This window comes from Rutilus rutilus (assembly GCF_951802725.1).
Source record: "Rutilus rutilus genome assembly, chromosome: 13".
In the NCBI taxonomy this organism is placed as follows: Eukaryota; Metazoa; Chordata; class Actinopteri; order Cypriniformes; family Leuciscidae; genus Rutilus; species Rutilus rutilus.
Window position 1 is genome coordinate 9,248,988 of NC_140218.1, and position 27,862 is coordinate 9,276,849.

The following is a 27,862-nucleotide window of genomic DNA, read 5'->3' on the forward strand; positions in this document are numbered from 1 at the left end:
GCCCCAATGCAAAATATAGTCACAAGCATGCCTTTTGAAAAAGTTGCTGCAGATCTAACAGAGTTGCCCATTACACAGAAAGGGAATCGGTATGTTCTTGTAGTAATGGATTACTTCACCAAATACTTCAATCTCTATGCAGTTACTGATCAACGTGCAACGACTGTCGCCAAGTGCTTATTTGAAGACTATGTGAGCCAACATGGTGTGCCCCAGAGTTTGCACACTGACCAAGGCCGACAGTTTGATTCTGATTTGGTGAAAGAACTGTGTTCCCTGCTTGGGATTTGTAAAACACGGACATCCCCATATCATGCCATGTCAGACGGTATGGTAGAACGTGCCAATAGGTCCATAAAAGATCAACTTGCAAAATATTTGTATACCAAAGGTGGGGAATGGGATGACCACTTAAAACAGGTTGAATTTGCCTACAATACTAGTGTTCATTCCTCAACCAAACATACACCTTTCTTCTTAGCACATGGCAGAGAAGCTCGCCTACCTGCTGATTTTCTTCTTGGTGTACCCTCAGCAACTTCCAGGGCTACATCCGGAACCCCAGCTGAATATGCACATTCTATGCTGGGACGACTACGCTCTGCTTTTACCACCGTTGAAGATAACATCCAGACATCGGGAGCACAGCAAAAGCATTACTATGACCGTCATGTCCGACATGTGGCTTATCAACCTCATGATCTTGTATGGGTTGATCTTCCAGCTATGTCAAGACACAAACTCTCTCCAAAATGGACTGGTCCATACAAAGTCTTGAGCAGGTTGGACTTACCGACTGGTGACATTGGAGTGACATATAAAGTGAAAGATCTGCTTGATTCTAGGTCAAAGCCTAAAGTGATTCACTATAATCGGCTGAAACCTTATCGCTCTGTGTGGTCACCTGATCCCCATCCAGTTATGCCATCCCCTCATATGGGACGCCCTCCACTTACAGCACTCTCAGGCTCCAGACCTTATGTTTTTCATGACTCTGTAAGGCCAACTCCACAGATTCAAAGGCAGGATGGTACATTACCTCCTGTTCAGGCTCAGGCTGAAATTTCGGAGGGTTCTAGGGCTGACTCCCGTATAGAACTCCCTACAGAACAGCCAGCAAATGTCATTAGAACAAGGTCAGGACGTTCGGTGCGCCCTCCATTACGGTATAGGGATGTATAATGTCTTTAATATCCATCTCCACATATTCTTGTTCATATACAACAAAATTCTTGAGTATGGGATTGTGTAATGTATAGTTGAAAGAGTGGAGTAATGTCAAATGAGTTCAGAAAAACTGACACATTCAAAGTGTTATCTGTATTTTGTTAAAAAAAAAAAAAATGTATGTTCACATTCTGAACTGTTTTTCTCGAATTTTTCCTGTACCCCCAAAGTGTTTTGTTTTGAATTGCAAAGATAAGGAAAGCATATTTTGTTACAGATGTATTGTTTCTGTTCTGTATATCCGGAAACGAGGACGTTTCTTTTCATTAGGGGGAAGTAGTGTAAGAGTTATTTTTGGATTAAAGCCCCGAGAACACCCACAAACAAGTATTACAATACTTAAAGCAGTGACATTGTCAGGCTTTTCTATTTACAATGAAGTAAGCTGATGCCTGCACAAAATATGAGCATTATAATATTACAATATAATATGTAATGGCTTCATAAATTAATTTAAAACATGAAAAAAATATACAAACTTCCCAGGAGGACCTAAACCCACCACATGTTCCATCATGAACCCTGTTGGCCTGCTGTCTGACCAGCAAGCTCAATTTAACAATAATTGTGCAGTTTGCTTGCATTAAATTTGTATCCAGAATTAGAGAGTTAAAATGTAAAAATACATTTAAATGTAAAACTAATAACATTTACTTTAAAATGACAAGGAAATATGTTAGATTGTTAGTATGGATATAAACCTTTAATATAATGAGCTACATATTTAATTACATAATTTTATTGTAAATTTACACAACTTTGTATGTAATTTTAAAAAACAGAAAAATACTGTTTAAATAATACAGTAATTGTCCTGTGGAAAAAAATAAGAATTACTGTAATTTGTCATTAATGATATAATCCTTAAATGAACAGTCAATTAATTAATTTACATAATTTTATTGTAATTTTACAGAGTTTTGAATATAATTTAAAATAACAGAAAAATACTGTATAAATAATACAGTAATTGTCCTGTGAAAAAAATAAGAATTACTGTAATTTGTCATTAATGATATAATCCTTAAATTAACAGTCAATTAATTAATTTACAGATATTGTTTGTAATTTTACAGAGTTTTGAATATAATTTAAAATAGCAGAAAAATACTGTATAAATAATACAGTAATTGTCCTGTGAAAAAAATAAGAATCACTGTAATTTGTAATTAATGATATAATCCTTAAATTAACAGTCAAATAATTAATTTACATATATTGTTTGTAATTTTACAGAGTTTTGAATATAATTTAAAATAACAGAAAAATACTCTAAAAAAATTAGTTATTCTCTGTAAAATTAGGATTTTTTTTTTACAGTGTATATCTTTGAGCTAAATCGCATTGACCCAGAGTCATTTACATTACACCAAGCATTCACATAATGTATCTCCTAACCTTATCAGTTATCAGATCAAATGCACATGATTATCGTTGCTTGAAATGTTATGAACACTACATTCACAACATCGCTAATTATTTTCCATGTGTTTAACTGTTTCTACCTCGGGATGCCCACACACCAGCCCCAGTTTAGATCCAGACTCTTATGAAGACTTCAAATGATTATAACACCTGTGAAGAGATGATTTCAGCTCCTGTGAAGACTTCAGATGATGCAAACTGAAATCAAACTGAATCAACATGCACCACTGCTATTTTCCATATATTGTAACCATTATGTTCACAACTTGTAATTATTGCTTTTAATGAGATCATTGTTTCTGCCATAAATGAATACATTATTAGTGCGTGATTTGTATATGTACATTTCTGAAATATGGACATTACATGGAAACAGTCACTTCTAATAACAGTTTATAATGTTGCCAAAATGCAAAAAACTAAATTAATAAAGCATAAAGCTAAATAAATCTGCTCAAACCAGAAGTTTTGAAGATTCTTTTAACTAAACAGTTTTTTTAATCATATATATTTTTAACCATTTATTTATATTATGCATTATGCATGTACTTTACAAACCAAGCAAACTATATTCAAGCATTTGTTTATATGGCATCTGCATCAGGGGCCGTATTCACAAAGAATTTTAAGGCTAAAAGTAGCTCCTAACTGGCGAATTTAGGAGCAACTCCTAAAAATAATGGGCGTGTCTCTCGTAACTTTAGGACTCCTAATTTTTTTGACTAAGAGTAATTCACTAAGCATTTTAGCCCTGAAAGTAGCACCTAAGCCTGGGACAGCTTAAAAGAAGTCGAGAGGGCTCCTAACTCACTAAGACCTGTTCACAAACCGCTTTTTGTGGCATTTCACGTCGCGATGTTTTGAAATGCGTATGCGACGGCTACAGGAGCTTCCAATCACGAGGCAACAATTTTGCATTGTAGGCATAACTAGGGATGCAATAACGCCACCAACAACAAGCAAAACTATAGGCTACTCATTCATTGCATGTAAACTAATTGTAACGTTTGATTGTGAATCAAATTAAAATGTTCTTCTCTTTGCAAACGTAGGCAGAGGCATATAGTGACAGATTAATTCAATAATGTTGCAAAGATATTGCATCAATCCATATGTTTCATTAGGCTACTAGGCTATTTGTTTTTCCTTACTCTTTATTCATTTAGGCTATTTATTCAGTTATTCATCATCTTCCGTCCTTCGCACTACTTGTGTAGCGCACGCATTCTCAGACCTGTCACCTGTCACTCATCATCGTAGGGGAGGGGTTTGGAATCATTCCCGCGTTACAATCATCAGCCAATCAAGGTGGTCACTTCAGTCAAGCTCATGAATGAGTAATGACGTCATCCATAGCAACAAAGACTCACTCTTAGTTTAGGAGTTGTCATTTTTCTTTACTAAGAGTAGGTCTGAAAGGCGTTGTGAATAACTTTTAAGAGAAAACTCCTAGCTAAAATCTTTTAGTGCGATTTAGGAGTACTCCTAGTGGTAAGATAAAATGCTTTGTGAATACGGCCCCTGAGCAATATTTTGTCCTGCTTAAATCTATAGGCAAAAATCAATGCTTGTATACATATATGTTGAAATGCATTTTATTACAGCTGAATGATATTTGTAGAGCAGTAGTATACATCTGGCAATACATCCACAGGACACAAACTAGTGTTAAAGTAAGTCAATGAAATAATAATGTACATATTTGGTATATTCTTTGAACATCTGTCTTCAAGTATAGATCGGTTTCTGCTGTGTTGAACAACATTTTGATTATATCTTTCTTTAAAATATTGAATCTCTTCTGTGCACTACTTCTTTGAGCAAGGCCACTGTCCTGGGGTCTCATTTATAAAACTGTACGTTGGAACCTTACTAAAAGTGTACGTGCGCCCGAAAGCCAAAAATGGCGTACGCAAAAAAATATTCAGATTTATAAAACCGTGCGTACGCCAGAACCTGCGCAGAATTCACTTTATAAATCCCAGTCAGCGGAAGATTGTGCGCACATGCGTCTCCTCCCCGAAATAACCATATATGGAGCTTACAACGCCTAGTTTTACTATGCAGATCCTCATCTGCATATCATTTGCATATGATTATTCATCCATGTGATAACGTTTAACGGTACAAGACACATTACATTAATAAAAATCAAGTAATTGCCTATCCTTGCCTTGTTTTTGAATACATAAATCAAATAGTGTATAAAATACATTTCAGATAAAGTTTTTCTCAATCTTTTCCACTGGCCGAATTGTATTTTTAATTGATTTATATTTTTAATGGAAACAGATAGGCCTTGGGCATTATTTGCACGAAACTATTTTCTCAGACAATCTGGTATTATCATGATAAGCAATTATCTATGTGGTTAAAACATTAAAACACAGCATGCCAGAGGAAAAGTGTTCAAAAACATCGCATCCACAACAAATATTTCTATTGACTGAATTTGAATATAAAAATGTTGTAACTTCTCAGTAATGATTTCATGTTTAAGTGCTTAACTCTATTAATTTGAATGGCATATTTAATCAAAATGTTTATATCAGAAGTAAAACATAGTTTAAATCATTATTTTATTTATTTAAACTGTTATTTGCGTCAGCTTCACTAAATGGCCCAACGCGCTCGCTGGCGCGGACATTTAAGAAGGGATGGATATTTGCTTCAAGTGACAGGCTTGGTGAGTGAAATTATATTTGTATTATCTTTCTGTACATGTTTAATTTTCTTTAGATTTTCTGTCTAAAAGTGACCAAAAAGACACTTAACTCCAGCTCACCATCGGTGTCGCCAATTCCCTTTGTCTCCAGAATGTGCGTACGCACGGCTCAAAGTTTGCTTAAAGGTGCGCACATTCTCCCGTCAAGTTTATTTTTTATAGATCACAACTTTTGCATGGGAACTGGCGTACGTACGTTTCCAGCCCCGTTTTGTGCGTACGCACGCTTTATAAATGAGACCCCTGCACAGTTTAGCTCCAACCCTGATCATACACACCTGCGCAAGCTAATCAATTTCTTCAGGATCACTAGAAACTCACAGCTAGGTGTGTTTGATCAGGTTTGGAGTTAAACTGTGCAGGACAGTGGCCCTCCAGGACCGAGTTTGAGAAACCCTGGTTTAGTATATGCCTCATTCACTGAAGTGTGGGACGTAATCTCATTTCACCTTGTTAATTGTTCCATTAAATGTTTTTATCCAGACTCTTAATAGCTTCCTCTTGAAAGTATTTTCTCCATTTATCTGAAATCTTGCCACTCCCCTGAAAGGTTTTTCCATAGTGCTTTTCCAGATCTTCATGGAATCTGCACACAAAACACTTACAGTACGGCAGCTCAGAGAGATCCGGGGTGATTCTCCATGATGCATATTCAGGACCTGCTTTTCTGTATTCCTTCCAGGGGACTGTATCATCTGAGCTATGTTGATGGAAAGATCGATCACTGGCTGCTGCTGATGTGCAGATACTGATAGATAGGTTTGTTGTTCCTCTGTAACTAAACCCTTTTACTCCAGTAACACGATGGAAATGAACACTGTGATCTCCAGGATGGTCTTCTATTGTGTTTGTGCAGATCGCTGCACAGAAAGGACATTGAACCCAACAGCAGTCACAGAAGTGATTGATCAGAAGCTCATCTGGTCTGTATGTGTGTTCCAGCTTTACTGGAAAAGTTTCTGTGCTGAATTTACTGCGTATGTCAGATATTATAGAAGGAAGTTCTTTCTTTATCACTTCTTCTACGAAGCTGACTTCAATATCATCATGATTCACTCCAGTGAGGTCATTTAGAGACAATACCAGCTCATCACAGAGCTGTTGTGTGAAATGACACTTTATGTAATCTACGAGTTGTTGAACGCAGCTGTTGTTGTAGCCCATCTTTGCAATGTTATATGACTGAATCATTTTATCTGTGTGTTCAGTGATGTCTGTGATTAAGGATCTTATCTGGACTTCATCCTCTTCAGATAAAACAAGACAAATCATCCGTCTACCTCGTTTGTAAGCTGTACATATTCTGAATAGCTTGGCAAACCGATCATATACTTCTGCTCACTGCTCTCTTTCATACAGTCTAAAGGAAGACTTTTATAGTTCTGAATGAGGATCTTTTTCACATCCTTTAATATGTCAATATCTTTGACTAAAGGAGCGTCTATGATGATTTCATCTGTCTGTTGTTTCCAAAAGATATCGAACTGTGCTTACATGACATTTTCATCATTCGCTTGTTCTTTGAATTTTAAAGCAAGATCTTTGCTCTTTTCAAAGAGTGTGTTTTCATGATGTGTCCTCTCAGTATCCATCTTTTTCTTCAGGTGACGCTGCTGAAGAACCCCATTTAATTTCCTCTTAGTTTCCCTCACAACAGACATTGTCTTTTTCACTTCTTTATTTTTTGCATTCAGTTCTGTTTGAAGATCAGTTTCCTCAACACTATGAATTGCTTCATTTTCTATTTTGTTTTGTGCCTTGTTTTTAATGTCCAGCATGGCACTCCGGAGGCTCCAGGCAGTGTTGCCAACTTAGCGCCTTTGTCGCTATTTTTAGCGACTTTTCAGACCCCTTTAGCGACATTTTTTCAAAAAAAAGACTAGCAACAAATCTAGCTACTTTTTGGACAAACATCAGTAACCTCCAAATGTTGCCAGCACAGTCCTGGGAGCGCGAGGTTTGCGTTCTCCTTGCCGCCACACACCTCTCTCTGCGTCTACCCTGTTCAGTGAATGGCTGAGAGAGGAGCAGCAGCACGGAACAGACGTGAATGAGCAGTGTTGTTTTCACGGACTTATCACTTATCTTTTGTTTTATATTTCAAGAATTTAGTTTGACCATTTTATTTTATTACTTGTGCTTATCACTTGTAATAATCACTATCACAATGCTTAGTTCACTCAGTTCCCGAACTCTCTCTTCAGATAATTTTACACATATAAAAAAAATAGTCATTCAGCTACTCGTTCTATTGTCTGACAAAAAAATATAGTAAATGAGCACAGCTTTTTTGGACATTCGGTTATATTATATTATGTTATATTATATTATAGTATAGTATGTTATATAAAAACACAGTATGTGAGCATGATTTTAACGAGAAAATCATTAGGCAGGCAGAACTCAAGTACGCCGCGATGACGTCATGAATATGCTAATTGCCGTATGACGTCATCTAGCGACATTTAGCGACTTTTAGGGGAGGCGTTAGCTACTTTCCTTTGAAAATAGTTGGCAACACTGGCTCCAGGTCCACTTGCTGTATTTAGTCTCTATAGTTTTTTGAATGTTGCGATTTGCAGGTGTTTTTTTATTCTAAACACAAATTGTTCACTAAGCAAAGCCTCCCACAGATCTTGAATACGGTCTCTTAGGTGCGTCAACATTATGCCATCTGATTTTGAAGCGTGTGTAAGAATAGTTTGCTTTAGTTCTTGAATGTTCTCGCAGTAGTTTGGGTTTGGTGGTGCCATGGGTGGGCTGCCCTCCCAGAGCTGAGCAAAATACTTCACATCATTCTGAACATCAAACTCAATCACATCACTAAATCCTTCTGCATCACAGACTTCCTCTTTAGCAGCGAGTTTTGTCATTTCATCCAGTTTCTCCTGCAGTCGTCTCCTTCCCTCTGTGTTTTTCTCTCCAGCTGTGATATCTGAGACATTCTGATGCACAAACATGCAGCTGGGAGTCAGTCTGACGTTCTTCATCCTCATGAAGGCCTGAACAACAATCTGAAGAATGTCCTGCATCTCAGATGGGTTTTCTCCAAAGATGTTGATCAGGGTCATATTTCCAAGACCAACAACAAATGTGGCCATTTCATTGTCACGATGAGTTGTTGACCTTCCAGCCAGTTCTGGTGCACGAAGCCCTTCAGTGTCAACAACCAGAATATAGTCAAACTTCAGCTCAGTTTTCATCTCCTCTGATATTTTGACCATCTGCATGAAAGCTCCTCTGGTGCATCTTCCAGCACTGACGGCAAACTGCAGTCCAAACATGGCATTCAGCATGGTGGATTTCCCAGAGCTCTGAATCCCTAGAACTGACAGTACAAAGACTCTGGTCTGCTTTCCCAGTTTGTTAACAAGTTCATCTAGAACAGCAGTGACCCAGGAGAGAGGAATATGAGCAGCATCTCCATCAATCAGCTCCATTGGAAATCCAGAGATCATCATCTCTGCTGCAAGACTCGGGAGAGAACAGAAGTTAAACTGCAGATTGTCTTTCTTGTTCTTCATCACAGATGACCACGACTCATAGATCTGACCAAACTCTCTCAGGATGTGCTCCAAGCCAAAACTTGTTCTACTGATTTGCTCTGATATTTTTTCCAGGTTTGCTTGTTCAGTCCTTATTAGTTTGTCAGGAGTCTTTTTCAATTCTAAGACTTTATTCCATGTCACATCGTACTCCTTATGAAGATCAAAGAGCTTCTCTGAAGTGAAGTCATCCAACACATTCATCATCCATCTGAGGAAATATGTTTTTTCATTGTCTCTCTGTGATTTTATTGTTTCAATAAATGTTTTCATGAACTCACTCTGTCCTTTGGCCCCTTGCTTTTCTCTTATATCTGTCATGATCTTGTGTTTGGTACTTTTATCTTCCTCTAGATTTTCTCCCTCTAGATGATGCAGCTCTTTGTTAATTTTACACCAGTCATGCCACAGTTTCCCCTGACAGGGCAGGATTGTTTCTTTCACTGTTGATGGATCTTTTCCTTTCAGTAATCCCATGATCTGAACCGCTGCCTCTTTCCCTCTCCGGCACTCTGGATCCTCCTCATCTACTCTGATTCCTGTGTGTTTGGCCACATCTTCAAGTTTGAAGGTCCTTTTCTGTTTGCTCAAACTCACTCTGATCATCTCCCTTATCTGATTAGATAAATCAGATTGTTTTTTGTCCATAAGACCAGTTATGAATTTTTCATTTCCCAGTTCAGTTTCATCACAGTCATTGTCAGTAAGCAGACAAATGAGAGGCTGAGGAGATTTGAAGAGTGATCTCACCAAACCCTTGTACTGGTTCTTCTGTCCAAAATCAGGTAAGAAGAGGACGTTTACTGAAGCCATGCTGGTCAGAATCTCATATTGTTTCTCATTGGCTGCTGCATCACCATGAAGATTACAGAAAGCAACACAGTCATCAAATGCCTCAGTGTTTTTCCCAGAAGGGCAGTACCAGGCGATCTCCACCACTCCATCCATCAGTAATCTGGTTTTGCTGCTGCCTGAGCAGTTCCTGTGGAAGAACGTGTCGTGTTTCTCATTGATGAGGCCATTTATCAGCTGAGACTTAGATGAAGATCCAGACCCAAACCTGAAGAAAGCCACCATTGGAGTCTCAGCCTTGTAGACCGGTTGAGTTTGACTGATGATTTCATTATTGGATTCTTTCTTCCTCCAGCTCTTGTTGATTTGTCTGAATGTCCAGAGAGGAAACTCAATCTGTTGTGTGAATGGATCAGGAACAAGCAGAGGCAGTGAATACTGACACTGTGAGAGTTTAGTCACCATCAGCTGCTTCAGGAAACCATCGGCACAATGAAACACGGCCATCTGAACATCCATTGAGTGAATATCAGGGTTTGCACTGTCTTTGTTACCTTCTTTCTGTCTGTGTTTTATGACTGTGTATCTTGCTCTGTAGTCCATGTTAATCAGCTTTTGTAGAAATGAGTTTACCAGTTCATTCTCTTCCTGTGGCTCCTGAGACTGAAATGAAGACTTGGTGATTTGAAGAATGTCTGCTGTTCTCATTTTATCTTGATGTCTTTTTGTCAGATCTAGTCTATCATAGAGTTCTTCGAGCTGTTCCCTGGTTCTTGGTCCAAGCTTTTCAGTTTCATCTTTCTGTAAATACATGAACACATTCAAATAATTTTATATCTAATATATCAAAAATCAAATTTTTTATTGTGTAAAATTAGCAGATAAAATAGCCTGATATACACCAATTAGAAAAAAACATATATATTATAGTGAAGATCTACGGTAATGAAAATGTAGATAATAAATATTTAGTTAATTTTAGGGCCCTATCCTTTGAAATAGAAGAAAACTTAATTCTCAGTGTGTTATACTTGCAAGGCAAGTGTATAGATTATGTTTGTAGGTTGTAAATCTGTAGTATTGTCCATATACTCAACTCAAGTACATGGTAGGGACACACCAAACCGACACCAAAGAACTAGCGGCCGATTGTGGCATTACCTCGCGTCGCCTGCATGGGGGCAAAATGTTTGAACGCACCGCACAGACTACAGCCAACGGACAACTAACCCGTGCATTTTACACTTGAGTGGGAGGACATAACTGTGCCATAGAGTCAGTGTCCCAACCCGGAAGAGCTGAAACTGTAGATTAGAGATAAGTGGATCAGCTCTACATCCCCCGAATCGGCTGTGAAAAATAAATCATCCACTTGTCACCCACCCGAACCCATAATTTTCACTGATTTAAATATCTGCACCTCATTATCACATTACAATTTTTCAAATTCTCAGTGTAAAATTAATCTTTAAACACTTTTATCAGAATAATTTATGTTAAGCTTGTGTGTATTTTTTGAGTTGAAGCTGTTATGTTATTAACCCCCGGGGTCGGCGATCACGCATGTAGTTTTTTTCCTTTGTTTTATATAATGACCACAAGGTGCACTAGGCATATGTTTTCCTTGATTGGTTTTCCCAAGAGATATATGTTGTTGTTAAAAACAAAGTAAAAGAGAGATGTATGTTTGTTGCATTTTTACCATGGAATGAGTTACATATCTTTAAAACACATTAATGATTTATCTCTCTCCTGACCCATTCGCTATTAATGTTATTTTTTATTACTCGTCCCATCCGACCTGTGGATCTACCACATTATTACTGTGGATATACAACGCAAGCAGTGTTCATAACAGACTGATTTGTGTAGCTTTTCATTTATGTCTGTGTTGTCAATGGCATTGTCATCTCTTGGTTATTAATAAAATAATCAACTGTTCAAGAATGACAAGTGTCTGTAGTGTGTTTCCTCTTAATTTTTTTGTTTGTTTGGTTTTGTCAGTTCCTTTTCTCTTGTGTGCTGTTTCGCTAAGCTGGTAATCAGAGTGATCTCTCTCACCGACGGGCTCTGCCGGAGTTTCAACAGTTTTTTTACAGTCTATGGTTTCGATGTGCAGAATCGCCGTCCGACTAGAGCCAACACTTGAGTAACTTAAGAGTACAACACACTTAAGAGTAACAGACTTAAAAAAAGTAAGCCAACCAACGCTCAAAAACGGCCCAACATTGCCCAATGGTCAACCATCGACTTGGTGTGTCCCGGTCTTTAACGGTTATAAAACCTCTAAGTCCTCTAATGCTCCTGACCCTTGATTTACATTGATCACTTACCAGTAGAGAAGAGGCTGTTTGAGAGCAGCAGATTTTCATGTTCTCCATTTCTTTTCTTCTGTCTTCTTCATAGTTCACTTGTTTTACTCTCTTTTGTTCATCTTGCTTCTGTTGTTCTATTAACTTAATTTTGTCTTCATAAATCTTGCATAGTTCTTCCTCCAGCTTCCTCCTCTCATCTTGCATCTGTTTTAGCATTTCCTCCTGACGTTTCTGCAGTTGTTCCTCTTTTTCTTTTATCTCTTTTCTGTATTGTTCTTCATTTTCAATAAATTCTTCTTCTCTCTTCCTCCTCTTACTGTCATGATTATGTCTTTCTTCCTCCATCATCATCTTCATCTTTTCTATTCCTACTTCATGTTTGACCTGAAGATCTTCTTTCTCTCTTTTTATTCTTTCATTCTCTCTTTTGATTTCCTCTCTCTCTTCTTTAAGTCTCTGATAAGATTCATCCCACATATTCTGTTCTTTCTCCCTCTTTTTCTCAAATTCTTCTTCTCTTCTCTTATTCTCTGCATCATGATTATTTCTTTCTTCCTCCATCTTCATCTTTATTTTCTCTTTCTCTCCTTCATGTTTGGCCAGCAGTTCTTCTCTCTCTCTGTTCAGTTCCTCCACTTTGTCCATTAGCATCTTCATCTGTGCTTCTTGTTTCTCTCTTTCCATCTGTCTGAACTTCTTACATGTGTAGTAACTCCCTCCATTTGCTGCCACCATGTCATTGATTTTCTGCAGTAATGTCGACACCTGCACACGGTCTCCAGTCTCATTATTATTGAACACATGATATCTGTTTCCACACTGTCCGATGAGCTTCATCAAAGCAGATCCTGCTTTACCCAGATACTCTTCAATGGTCTTCTTCTTCTTCTTCAGATCATCTCCTCTGGTGAAGAGCACTATAGTGTACATTAAGGAGTTTTCACCAAAAGTCTCTTGAATATTCTGCACTGTGTTTACCTCCTCCTGAGTGAATCGTCCCACTGGTATCAGTAACAGAAACACATGTGGTCCTGGCAGAATCATGGAGATGCAGTTGGTGATTTCTCTCTGGATCTCTTCATGACTAACTTTAGTATCAAACAGTCCTGGAGTGTCAATCACAGCAATCTGTCTGCCATCAATCTCAGCCGTCTCTCTCTGACACTCTTTAGTAACTGACTCTTGAGACACGTCTTCTTCAAATGCTTCTCTCCCTAAGATGGTGTTTCCTGTTGCACTCTTCCCAACTCCAGTTTTTCCCAGCAGGACAATCCTCACATCATCCGAATCCTCTATTGAATCTGAAAAAGAGAAAACTGCTTGAGTCATTCTGCTAGTCTTTTAAAGTCAAATCCTACAAACATTTAAGAGCAATCTGTCTGAATTATTACAAATTACAAAAAAACAAACTGAAACCAAATACGTATATTGTGAATTTGAATTGGATGTGAATGTGACAATTATGTGAATGTTTTATTGTGACATGAAGAAAATGTATATAACACATCATCAAATTACTTCTCCAAACCAACATTTCTTTACGGCCAACTAAAAACTGATTTTAATCTTTGTTTGCTGGGTGTTGAGATCTGATTCCAAAATATTTTTTCAACGCAACAAATTTTCTCAGCAACTGTGTGTGTCTGTTTTGAGCACCGTAACTTAGGTGAATCATAACCAAATTCTGCTTAAAGATTCTGAATAAAAGCCATAAAGTAACTTCAGAAAAGATGAAAAAAAGCAGGTTATAAGGTCTGAGCCACAGCCTCTCCTGGTCTTTCGGAATTTGTGAGGTCAATCATTCATCCTGAGCAATGCGATGGTTCGACGGTTCCCGCCTCCTTCTTCCCTGAGCCTTTAACTTTGTTACAATAATAATGGTTATTAAAAGTTCTTTTTGTTTTTTTCAGTAAATTTTTTCCCAAGTCTCCCCAAATGGATATGCAGTCAAATATATATATATATATATATATATAATAATATATATAATTTTTTTTAACACATTCAGTTTCTGAGGATTTTTATGATATTTTCAGTATTGAATATTATGAATTATCATATTTGTTGACTTACTATTCGGTCAGTCCACAATTTGTCAACATGTTATTCCATCTCAGTATTATATTCTTTCTTTTATAAAAAAAAAAAAAAAGTTGAATTCCTGCATGGGGATGAGTACATTACACATTTTTCATTTTTTCAATACTATTTACATCTGAACAATATATATATATATATATATATATTTTTTTTTACTACCAGTTATGTTATTGGCTTCCTTCAAGCATTGTCTTTGCATACTGAATCGAATCTGTCAATTGAATACAATATTGACAGGTGAAAAAAAAACAAATAAATAGGCCTTATGAAAATGTAATATAAGTTTATATATATATATATATATATATATATATATATTAAAAAAGGGTATATGTACGTTTACTGTATGAGTTTGCTGTAGACATTATAAAATTATAGTACTGTTTTTGTATTATCATTTATCAGTATAATTTTATTTAATTTGTTCTCAATTTAGTCTTTCTCTTGAAGGGAGTGATGTGTATGTGTGGGTTAAACTAACTTTCTTGCCAACAAAACTTACACAAGGTATTTCTTTGGACAGCAACCTCCTTTTTCTCTTTGTTGCTCTGTTTGATTTTTCCATCATCTTCAAGATCAGAATCTCCCTCTTCTTCTGCTGTGACTGAACTTCTAGATCTGCTCTGCTCTTCATCTTCTGATGCTTCTTCTCCTGCTTCTTTATGCAAGTCACAGATAAGAAACTGGACCTCTTCTTCCTTGATCTTCTCTACTCTTTTGAGCATCTCAGAGTGCAATCCTGATTTTTGTTCATTAAACTGAAGATGTCCACCTCCACATTCCTTTATTAATTGATTAATACAGTCATTGTGTATCTCTTCCTCATTGGTCAGCACTATAGTGTGTTTAAGAGCCTCATCGCTGAATTCATTCAGCACATATTTCACTCTGTTTCTGTCATTCTCACTGAAGTCGTTCTGCTGCAGGACAAGTATGATCACATGAGGTCCAGGATCAGACAGATTCACACACTCTTTCACTCCCTGTGTGATCTGAGAGTTTGACAGATTTGGATGCAGCAGTTGAGGAGCGTTGATGACTCTGACGTCTCTGTCCTTCAGTTTTCCTCTGTGTTTCTCAATGTGCAGCTCTACATCAGCAGGTGCTTCACTCTCAAACGCTGCTCTTCCTAAGATGAAGTTTCCCACTCTGCTGTTTTCTGTTACATTCTTCCCCAGCAGAACAATCCTCAAATCACTCACTGGAACACAGAACACAGAAATAACAGTTATACTCGCCAAGTGAGTCAGGGACGGACTGGGAGTAAAAAACGGCCCTGGATTTGCCCCCAAATACTGTAGGCCCCACCACAACTACAAACAGCCACTACTATCTCACAGTATTATAGCAGTCAATGTATCGCATTTATGGCAAATAACATCACAAAACCAATGGTGATTGAAATCAATTTATTATTGTATGAAATAAAATACTTGAAATCTACACGAAAAGAGCAGAATGCAAAAATGTACAATGTGACATATAGAGATAAACATAAACTTAGAATCTAGAAACCTGAAACAACAGAGCTATTCTACAATTTTTATATTTAGCCAATATATGGATTTTGGCTGGGTTAGCCTACATGCCATGATCAAAATAATATAGTTTTAGCGTCTACTGTTGCCACGCAATTACAAAAGTCACGCTGCAGCCAAGCTGAGTGAGAGTGACCATGTGTGCACAAATGATTTGCAAACTCGCTCATTCTCATGTTACATGTTAATCGGAGCAATCACCTTAGGCTACTTTATTTACTCTGTTTTCTAACTCAGTAGCTGTCAAATGTAATGTAATCCGATGTAAAATCACTGCTGTCTCGTTACGAATGAATAGAATATTCACGTCAGACAATGCGAGTGATAAATAGCAGAGAACGTTCAGACTATAGGGATGTCCTGGGATTTTACTAGTGCTGTTCATAGGCAGGGCCGGATTAACAATTTCCTGTGCCCTGGGCAACAAGACTCAAGGCCCCCCGTAGTTAGGGGGGTTCGGGGGCTTGCGTTTTGCATGATTTTATGAATCATTTTCTTATAGACATGTTAATTTACTCAAGGCTACCAGGAAAGCTGTATAGCTTTAAAGTCAGTATTGATATTAGGAACCTTCTGCAAGCTTTGGGATTTGAAAACGTCTGTTTTTAAATGTTAAAAGTAATTTTAAATAATACAAATTATAGACTACGTTTAACGCAGTTGGTGGAATTGGCAGACGTTCCCTTAAGCATCGTCAAAGCATTCTCAGGTATAATTATGCAGCATTAATGCACAAATGATTTTGAACGAATATTTCATCATGTCGATATAGCCTAGGTCACATAATGTTAAAACGAATCTTGCTATTGATATCTTTGTTAGACTACCGACCCTATAGAACAAATGTCCTGCTAATATCGAACCTGAAACGAACTTTACCGCGCTCAACCAGCGGGAGTGCATTTCACGAATTAGTAATCGCTGGCGTTCAGCGGGGAGGAAAGTCGCGTGAACCCGCGTAGATGCACTTTATGCAGTGAAGAAGATCGTAAAGAGTTTGATAACTTTATTAAATTTATGTGTATTTCCTACCTGTCAGGGCCCCCTAGATGTCATGGGCCCCTGGGCAAGTGCCCAGTTGCCCTAATGGTTAATCCGGCCCTGTTCATAGGCTACATGTATGGGAGTAAATTGATGCCAAAACCATTGTAAATGGACAGACTAAAAGTCACAAATAGATATTACAACTTGGAAACATAAAACACAATCTACAAATAGATAAAAAATCTGCAAACAAAGTCCTCATGATCCGCAAATTTAAAACAAGATCTACAAATAGATACAAAGTCCTCAAACAAACTCTTTGTGTTGCACAAATATAAAGCATGATCTACAAAAATATTAAAAATCCACAAATAAACACATCCTGATTCACAAATAGAAATCAGTGACTTGTACTTGAAAACCAGAATTTGAATGAATGTAAAGTGAATTGTTTGCAGGTGAAGATCATGTTCTGTTTGTAGATTGTGTCACATTTGTTTTCAGAATTCTGACACTATTGTTTCGCTGTTGTGACAAAATAATGCCATAATCATTGAAAATGAAGAGACTATGGGCCCTATCTTTTACTGTTCCATAAAACAATTGCGCCACTGGCCAGAAAAAAACTAGTCTAAAGTCAGTTGCGCGTTGTTCATTATGCTTTTTTAAGGGCACATGCTTGACCATAATGTATAGCGTGCACACACAGGCATACACTTTGATTCTCTAATCTACACAGAAGCAGCAGTTTTAATTTTTGCAAATCATATTATTACAAACGATAGATAGATAGATAGATAGATAGATAGATAGATAGATAGATAGATAGATAGATAGATAGATAGATAGATAGATAGATAGATGGACAATTTATTATAAAAGCATACATCTAGCTTACACATTTACCCACATTATTATATGCCTGTTTAACCGAAGCTAATTTGGGTGTGTTTCTCCATCCCCAATGTCTCTTCTCTCTCTTTTACGGCCGTGATGACAGCGTTGCTCTCCTCGGCTGTGAACCGCTCCTGGTGCGCGCCTGGCAAATCCGCCGTTATAATAGCAATACGCCAAGGAAAAAGCGCGTCTGCTCTTAAAGGGAATGTGAGATGATGCTCTGATTGGTTTATTTCACGTTACGCCCAAACCACACCTATGAATAATGAAGCTACTTCAGACCAACCCCTTTTAGATTTGCGCCGGGCGCAAGAGTCATTTATCCCGCCGGGAAAATAGCAACAGCGCCGAGACCCGCCCACAAAGTTACTTGCGCTTTGCGCTTTGACACTTGCATTTCAGATCGTTAAAATAGGGCCCTATGAGTCAAAAATGCATATTACAATTTGTAAACACAAAACTAGATCTACAAAATAAATTTAAAATCTGCAAACAAACTCCTCATGATCCGCAAATGTAAAACAAGATCTACAAATAGATAAAAAATCCACAAACAGACTGTTCATGACATACACATATAAAATGCGATCTACAAAGGGGTATTGTTTTCAATGTGATGTCACGCCCCCTCAATAAGCCCTTTTCAAAATAAGAGCTGACACTTCTCGGATGGGTGGGCTGGGCTCACTGCCCTTTACTGGGACAAACGTGAAAAACGCTTAACGTGGCTTACTGTACTAAGACAGTGATATTAAAAGACCAAACTCAGTACACATCATATTAATATAGCCTACCATACTATGTATAAAAAATCAGATGAGCCCAGAAATTGAACGCAACGCATTTAATTCAAGCGTGCCGCACAAGCCCTGAAAAGTGAAGCCAAAGCGTCTCAATCGCCTCCCCCGCCTCCCCGTGCTATTCAATGGGACCTGAGACCAACTAAACAATTTAATTACACTTCAAATATCTTTTTTTCCGAAAGTGGTTTCTGTCATTTACTGTAGTTTTTATCACGCTGTTGTACTGTAATTTCAAGTGTTTGTTTTTAAAATAAATTTGTTTTTAGTTATTTGATGCTATAAAAATGGTGGTGTGACGTCATGATTGACAGCTGTGATTGACAGGTTCTCTGAGCGAAGTAGTCACTGAAGCACCAACAGACTTTTTTTCGGGATCTTTGGAGGACTGAGGAGATTGGAGCTTTAAATTTAATATCTAAATTTCTATAATTCATTATTTCACACCGAGAGTGAAGGCGGGGCCTTGATTTCGCAGCTTTACTTCCTGCTCACTTCTGAGCAAGTCTGGTCCCGAAATCGCTAATGCGCAGACTACCTACTAGACTGTGCTACTACCCCAAGATGTCAGCGCCATATTGGGACACTGGCAGCTTCAGTTCTCACCAATGGAAGAGAGTGAAGGGGTGCCGTCCATCTTTTTTTACAGTCTATGGTTTAATTACACATTAAACATTTTCCTCCCATAGAAAACCGCTATAAGAAAAGGCTTAACGTGGCTTACTAAGACAGTGATATTAAAAGACCAACTCACTACACATCATATTAATAAACCATACTATGTATAAAAAATCAGATGAGCCCAGAATATGAACGCAACGCGTTTAATTAACAGTTAAGCATTTTCCTCCCATAGAAAACTGTTATAAGAAAACGCTGGGAGTAAAAAAAAAACTTTTCCTCTTTATCTCCCTTTTGTGAACACGTCCCTTTTTAGAGCACATGGTTGCCTACAACCAATCACAAATCTTTGTTTTTGAATCGCCCAATCACCACACAATGTAATCTTTTGAAATGCATGTAACTGTCATCTGTAGGTATATATAAGACACTGTCAGTGGCACCACAACCTGTCATTTGTGCAGTCACCTTGCTAGAGTCGCTGTATAGGTCTTGCTGTCATTCAGTTGGATTCAGATTTTTGGAATCGAAATTTCTTTAAAAAAAGCCTTTTTAAAGGCTATAACTCATTTTCACTGGTGTCATACTAATTACCAGAGTATTCCTAATATTATATTATATTATATTATATTATATTATATTATATTATATTATATTATATTATATTATATTATATTATATTATATTATATTAGGGGAGAGCCGGGACAGTTGAAACACTTTTCAGATTAATATCGTTTTCTAAGATAAGGTTATAGATAGATTTTTAATTTTTTTTTTGTGATTAACAACTCACATATGTGTTCTCTTAGTATCATGTGTTATTCGGTACAAATATAGAATGATTTAAGTAAAATTTGACTTTGAACGGTAGTCAAAGAAAAGAAAAAAAAAATACTGAGCAGGGTCATAGCACTTGCATTTTGTTGTCCTACTGTTAGTTTAACTGCTTCTATTGTTCTCATTTGTAAGTCGCTTTGGATAAAAGAATCTGCTAAATGAATGAATGTAAATAAATGTAAATGTAAATGTAGTTGTGCTTTGTTGCAACACAGGGGTGGGACGGATGAAACATAAAAGTTTAAACGGCAACTATTCATCAAATGCTTATTTTTCTGAACAATACCTGACAAGTAACTTATGTAGCCTACATATTGTTACAAACATATTTTGTAATTTATTTTAATTTCAAGGTTAATATTAACCAGTTTTGTTATGTCACCCAATAAAAAATAGGCGATAACCCTATGCGCATTTTGTAATCTTTCTAACTGGCTATTTTGACGAAGATAGACAAATCCGTTTACAATTAATTTTCTTACATTTCTTCCTTGAGTCATATTGAGTGTTTGCTAATTGAATAGCCTGTTATTATGAAGAAAACGAGGTCAACCAGAAGACGAAAAAAATGAAATTTATTGAAGATTGGACAATTGATGATTATTACAGAGATAGCATGTGTTGCGTAATTTAAAATTAATTTGCATTAAAAGAAACACAAGTCTAGGAACAGTATGAATCTATGAACAGAATAGGCTATGACCAGGTTTAACGGGCAGTATGCGTGGTCGGGATGGTTGAAACACTTGTTTCAACCGTCCTGACAGCGCCTCTGTCACGGATCGCACACAAACTAGTAAGATCCAATTGCAATTTATTAGGGTAATCCAAAATCATAATCCAAGTCAGGCAAAAGGTCAAAATCCAACAAAGGCAGTCCAGAAAACAGAAAACACAAAACACAAAACAATACAGGCATGGAAACATGGAAGTGCACAGACATCAAACAAGGACTCCATAACAAACACTAAACAGGCAGGGTATATATAACACAGAACTAACAAAGATAATGGGGAACAGCTGAGTGCAATAATGATGGGGAACAGCTGAGTGCAATGATACAGTGATGGGTACTGTAGAAAAGGAACTGTATTGCACTAATTACTAATATGATGCCAACCGTTTCAGAAAGTCGATTAGGGGAGACCGGTGATGGTTGTAACACGGGTCAGTTGTAACAATTCCAATCTGTCCAATCAGGAACTAGTTACAAATCACCTGATTCACTTCGCACATGCTCAGTTTAGTTCTTATTCCACATGTGATAAAGTAGAGCCCTGTGGCAGACACAGCACATGTTAGAGTGGAAAAAACAATTTCGAGATAAGAAAGTTACTTTTTCTACTTTTTTTGTTTTTGTTATGGGAATTTCTGCTTTGTAGTTAAACTCCTCAAACTTTTATTATGTTTATTGTGTGTCTGTGTAGATATTTTCCATGCAAGTTGTTAGTGCTAATGTTTTGCCTGTTAGCTGTAAGGTGAGCTAGTTCATGGCTACATGACTCTGGGTTAGTTGTAACAACAAGACTCTGGGTTAGTTGTAACAACAATGAAACAAAATTTTATTATGGCCAATACTATAGACTTACAGTAACAACCATGCTTACACAAATAGAATGTTCAAGTGTTCAAGTTCATTTTATTATGGTCAATTACTATGACAGAGAAACAACAGTCACACACGCACGCACACGCACACACACACACACACACACACACACACACACACACACACACACACACAATGTTCAAGTGTTCAATTTTATTATGGCCATTACTAACACTGGCAGTAACAAACATGCTTACAAACAAACAATGTTTGTGTTCAAGATCAATTTATAATGGCCAATTACTATGATTGAGAGTGACAAACACACTGAGACTAAGAGTGGCACACACACACATCAGTTATTGAAAAGTCAGTGTTGAATAAAAACCTTTCAAAATATTTTTGTTGTCAAAATCCTTATTTCATTATGTTACATATCACCCCGGTGGATATCATAATGTTACATCTCACCCCAGGGTATGTTACAACTAACCCAGACTATGGGGTGAATTGTAACATTTCACTCCTCGTGTTTGAAACTAAACCATGCATTTTCTGTTTGTGTTGCAAAGATAATAGCTGTGTAATTTAATAGCAGACACTTGTAACTAGTTTGGATCACATTTTGAACACACTGACTTCAAAGTACTTCAAGCTATAGACAGAACGGTCAAAATTGTTACAACCATCCCCGGTCTCCCCCTACCTCATTTTGATGTCCAATGACTACGAGAGTAACGAAGAGCAGGCAGACTTACTAGTATGTTGTTCTATTTACTTTAAGAATGTTGGATAACAAATCAAATACAATGTGTACATATTCACAGTCAAAAAATCACATAAATGTATATGAAGAGCGTAGGCCTGAATGAATTATTTCAACAGAGTTGAATTTCAAGGATACACCTGGTCTGTGATTTGGCAGTGAAACCAATGATCATAAGAGTACGTGTTAGTCTCTTCGAAATGTAACTTATTAGTGATGTGAAACTGTCGTCTCAGACCCTCCAATGAATGATGAATCCTCTGCGATAATAAATACAAGTAGACCTAGGATGTGTATTACTCGATGTATGACTCTCAAATGTGGTTCTACAATAAACAAATAATGCAATCAGTATCAGAAAACTGTATAGATATGCAATTAACACGGCAGAACTGCTGAGACGTTACAACTCTATTGAGAATGAGGACATACTCATAGGTAGCTTGCTGTCACGTGACGAATTGAGCCCGTCCACCATTTTGGGAGGATACGCTATCGGTTGCCAGGGGCAACAGTGCAAGAGCAATACAGAGACGGAGCAGGAAAGACGGCTCGAGGAATTATAATAGAAATTACGAGAAAATTAAGAAGAAATGGAGAAGAATACGGCAAAAGAGAAGGGTCCTTACAGGGAGAAACTTACTACCAATGCCAAACAAAAATTATTATTTTTTTTTACTTTTAAATTTTAAAATATGAAAAAACTGTAACACATGGTTCCTACGGTTTCCATGACGATCGTGTGAGACACTGGAGCAGTTTTTTACACAGCAGTGTTTTCCAGGCATTCTAAAATAGTGCGACAACCTCCTCTACTACCAATACAAACAATGAACGGTGCTGGCGGGTATCCTCCCAAAATGGCGGAAAGGGGAGGATGACGCGGTCTCTGAGGGCGGGGGCGCTGTGGCGTGACGACATCTCCTCATTCTCAATAATGGTTGATTACGTATGCCACTATTAATATAATATCTCACACAATCAGGCACACTCTCATATAACATAAAATATAATGTAGCAGCCATACATCAAGCTAAACAGTGAATAAGTGACACAATAATAATATAATGAATAGCTTACTCAAAATGTAACTCACAATCTTCAATGACGCACATTCAAGAATCGTCACCATGGAAACTTCAGCACAAAGTTTAATACCATCATCCGCTGCCAATGAAGACCACAAATATTCTTTCCTGCAGTTCACAAAGTGAAGGCGCTGCAGAAAGAGATTTTAATCGATCGTATTTACTGCCTTTCAGGGAAGATTGCAGGACTTCAACTTTCCCTCAGGATCCAAACCGAAACAATGATCCGCTCAGCTTAAGCCACGCCTCCTCACATTCAAATCAATGACCAACATAATAGCTGCACAGCCCTTATAATAAATGAACATAAACTGAACATGGGCTTTTTTACAGGTACAGACAAGGATTGTGGGGAATGCAGTTCATAATGTGGATGACACCGTGGGGAAGAGGACCTCAGTCTAGTGGACACCCAGGGAACACAAACCAGACACTGTGACAGCCTCCTGTCATTTAAACCTCTTTTGCCCTTAAACTAAAAAACTCTTATATTGCACACTTAAAGGTGATCTAGTAACTTTTTTACCTTAACTGAACAGCTTCGGAGTCATTGGAATGGTTACTTATTTCGGGTTGAATGGTGGTGGTTTCGCACCCCCCTGGTGCCCGTGAGCGGAAAATACGCACTTGCAACTTTGAGCCGGCGGGCCGCTGGCCGCCGCGTCACGAAGTATCGCGTGATATCAGGTCTCGCGATGTAAACAATTGCTTTACGGCCAAAAGAAATCTGCTAAAATGCTGTCATTATTGCGCTCCCTCACGCTGTTTGAAACCGAATGAGAAGACGTTTTAAAGAATATCCCATCTGCTTTGATGTCGTTGATCTGCTAGCCTCTGGTGTCTGAGAATCGCCAACGAGTTTTTACAACAGTGTTGTCAAATATCTATTCCGAAGCTGTGGGGGGAGCTCTAGAGAGAAACCTGCGAGCAAAAAGCGAGAATACAGCGAAGAAATCCCGAAACTACTGAGCCCCGCTTTAAGGGTGTGTTGCAGTACTAATACACCTGCCGTATTATCATTACAATGGCACATGAAACAATAAATCCAACTTGTCAGTCAAAAAAAAGTACAGCACGAAAGAATTCACTTACCGCACTCAAAAACAGCTTTGCGGCTTTAACTCCAAAACGGCACGACTTAAAGAAGAAATGTTTTCGGCAGGCATTGCGTGCTGTAGCCTGTAAAAAAATTCTAACCCTCTCAAATCAAAAATTTCAAGTGACCGATAACATCTACATTTTTCAATTGGCCCAAGTGAAATTCTGTAAATTATAAAATTAAATTTACAGAATTTCACTTGGGCCAATTGAAAAATGTAGATGTTATCGGTCACTTGAAATTTTTGATTTGGGAGGGTTAGAAATTTTTTATAGTGTACGTGCTAACGAAATTTGACGAACATGTGAGTGGTTTTCAAGGAAATCTTAGTGTTTCATCCGTCCCGCGTTTCAGTCGTCACAGCTCTACCCTATATTATATTATATTATATTATATTATATATTATATTTTGTTGTATTACATTGTTTTCTCTTTTTTTCCCCTTTGTTGTATATTCACATCGACACAGGTGAATATAAAAAAATGACTTTAATGCAAAAACAGTCAGAGTTTACACTTAAAGAAGCAGAAGCAATTCTAGATGACGTTGAAAAATATAAGGAGTTAATTTCCAGCGAACCACCATTACATCCAAAGGGTGAATGAATGAATGAATGAATGAGGCATTTATATAGCGCTTTCATATGTACTACTGTACACCCAAAGCGCTTTACAATCATATCAGGGGATCTCTCCTCAACCACAACCAGTGTGCAGCATCCACTTGGATGATGCGACGGCAGCCACAGTACAACGGCGCCAGTGCGCTCACCACACACCAGCTATAGGTGGAGAGAGGAGAGAGTGATAGAGCCAATTCAATGTAAGGGGATTATTAGGAGGCCATGAATGGTAAGGGCCAATGTGTGGAATGTGGCCAGGACACCGGGGTTACACCCCTACTCTTTACGAGAAATGCCATGGGATTTTTAATGACCACAGAGAGTCAGGGCCTCGGTTTTACGTCTCATCCGAAGGACGAGGGTGGTGATGTGTTCCTTTACAAAAGTGTAATATCACTGTCTTAGCGCTTTCTTATAACAGTTTTCTATGGGAGGAAAACGCTTAACGTGTAATTAAACGTGTTGCGTTCAATTTCTGGGCTCATCTGATTTTTTATACATAGTATGGTATATTAATATGATGTGTACTGAGTTTGGTCTTTTAATATCACTGTCTTAGTACAGTAAGCCACGTTAAGCGTTTTTCACGTTTGTCCCGGTAAAGGGCAGCCCACCCATCCGAGAAGTGTCAGCTCTTATTTTGAAAAGGGCTTATTGAGGGGGCGTGACATCACTTTGAAGCAATATTGGCTGACTACACGTGTGGATAGTAGTCACACACTCTGCAGAAAGATAGTGCCAAAAAGATATGTAGACGTGTGCAGATGGATCTGTGAATGCCCTGTGATCTGCAAACACAGATTCAACACTTGCATGCTGAGCTTTGCACAGAATGTGTAAGAATGTCTTTTTACAGTGGTTTGAAAATACAAGTTAGACTGTGTTTGTTTGCAAATTGTGAGGAGGGCATTTGTAGATTTTTTAATGGGAAAAAACAGCGAAACAGTTGTGCCAAAATTATGAAAACAAATGCAACACAAATTAACAAACAAATAATGACCCTTATGCGCAGACAAATCACTTTGCATTCATTCAAATTCTGGTTGTCAAGTACAAGTCACTGATTTCTATTTGTGAATCATAAAGAGTTTGTTTGCAGATTTTAAATCTATTTGTAGATCGCATTTTATATGTGTATGTCATGAACAGTCTGTTTGTGGATTTTTTATCTATTTGTAGATTGTGTTTTATGTTTACAAGTTGTAATATCTATTTGTGACTTTTAGTCTGTCCATTTTCAATGGTTTTGGCATCAATTTACCCCCATAAGTCTGCCCCTGAAATGAGTCCATGAGCATGGCAGATTTCAGATTGCATACTTCAGTTCTTGGAGAGCTGAGTAAATGCCTCTGAGATGAGTGGAAATGTTAACCCCCTCCTTTCTCTATATATCAACCTCCCTGATACACATACAGTTTTTCAAGGGTTTTGATGATATTTTCAGTATTGAATATTATTAATTATCATATTTGTTTACTTACTATTAGGTCGGTTAGGAGAAAAACTCCCCCGTCTTCTTTTAACTGCAAAAGAAAATAACATGCAATTTAAAATTTCGCAAACTCTTTTACCAAATTCTTTATATAGCCTATATTAAAGAAATAATTCACACAAAAAGAACAATTTGTCAACATGTTATTCCACCTCAGGATTATATTCTTTCTTTCATAAAACACAAAAAGTTGATTTCCTGCATGGGGATAAGTAAGCTACACACTTTTCATTTAATCAATACTAATTACATCTGAACAATAGTTTTTTTGTTGTTTTTTTTACCGCCAGTCATGTTTTTTTTATTCCTTGTCTGGGGGATATTTGCATTGTCTTTGCAGACTAATACAAATCTGTCAATTGAATACAATATTGACAAGTGAAAATATTGAAAATAAAAGAAACAATCAATATATTTTTATTTTCCCTGTTTTTGATTGAAATGTACAGTATATAGCCTACTGTCTGGAATTGCTGCAGTATATGCAGTATATGACCATATCTATCTAATATTGAAGACAATGCGTGTTAGTCTCATATTGTTAGTTAAATATGCTCTTTATTATTTATTTCTTGCTTTTATTCCTATTTAAAAAAATAATAATTTTTGAAGCGCATGGGTGGATCTCCGTAACCCTTTTTATTCTGGCAAACATGCTCAAAAACCTTTAAAAATTAAACTTCGTCTTTTTATAGTATGAGCAAATATTGCAGGAATATGTCTACTAGCCCTGTATGAGCGAAATTACTAAAGTGAAAATAAAATGGTACAACCTTTGATGAAATGGTTAATCAAAATATTACTGAAAAAAGTTGTGCAACCTTATGATTTCTCGAGGTGACAAACTTTGCCCATTATTAATTCTGACAAGGCTATTTCACATTTACCACATGACTCGCTGTCTTACGAAAACCCATTCGAACAAACTGCGTTGCTCCGTTAGATTACGATGGAAGAAAAGTGCATTTCCGTTAAGCAGGCCTTATCCTACTTGTACCGACATATTTTCCAGCATTTAGATATTTACTGTATTATTTAAAAAAGAAAAGAATAATTGCAGTTAGGATTTCAGTAAATGTGGTATTTTGGCTCGTTAAACATATTAATATGGTCTGATTTGAGTCTTACCTAAACTGGACGCCATTAGCCTGCATGTTCGTAACAAAATCGAAAGTAAAAGTTTGTTCTAAGATGGAGAAAAGAACACGCCTGTGTGTGTGTGTGTGTGTGTGTGTGTGTGGAGGGTGTGCTCTAATACTCTCCACCCTCAAAATTACTCGCAAGAGTGATTCAAGTTTTCATGTTTAGTCTTTCGCGCAAGTAGTCGTTATGAAGTATGATACTGCGCTTTGCGTGTCACCGGTAGCTGCTATATAATCTTTGAGAGAAAGGGCTCCTCCTTTTGCTCACCTTAAACCTCTAAGTATGATCACTTAC

General features: G+C 37.4%; 1 protein-coding gene across 1 annotated transcript; it reads right to left on the reverse strand.

The window, feature by feature from the left end:
* Positions 1–4,233: 4,233 nt before the first annotated feature.
* LOC311302139 (interferon-induced very large GTPase 1-like) lies at positions 4,234–27,607 on the reverse strand. Its single transcript, XM_084427778.1, has 5 exons — positions 27,554–27,607; positions 26,415–26,456; positions 14,632–15,330; positions 12,048–13,330; positions 4,234–10,515 (listed from the first exon to the last, which is right to left on the reverse strand). The coding sequence occupies exons 1-5, from the start codon at positions 27,567–27,569 to the stop codon at positions 7,930–7,932; spliced, it is 4,626 nt and encodes a 1,541-aa protein (XP_084283904.1). The 5' UTR covers positions 27,570–27,607; the 3' UTR covers positions 4,234–7,929.
* Positions 27,608–27,862: the final 255 nt, after the last annotated feature.

Coding starts and splice junctions, on each gene's coding strand:
- LOC311302139 (XM_084427778.1), bottom strand. Junction 15,331..26,414: donor TTCTCCTAACCGACCTAATA/GTAAGTAAACAA, acceptor TCTGTGTTCCAG/TGAGTGATTTGAGGATTGTT. Junction 13,331..14,631: donor TGTCCAAAGAAATACCTTGT/GTAAGTTTTGTT, acceptor TCTCTTTTTCAG/ATTCAATAGAGGATTCGGAT.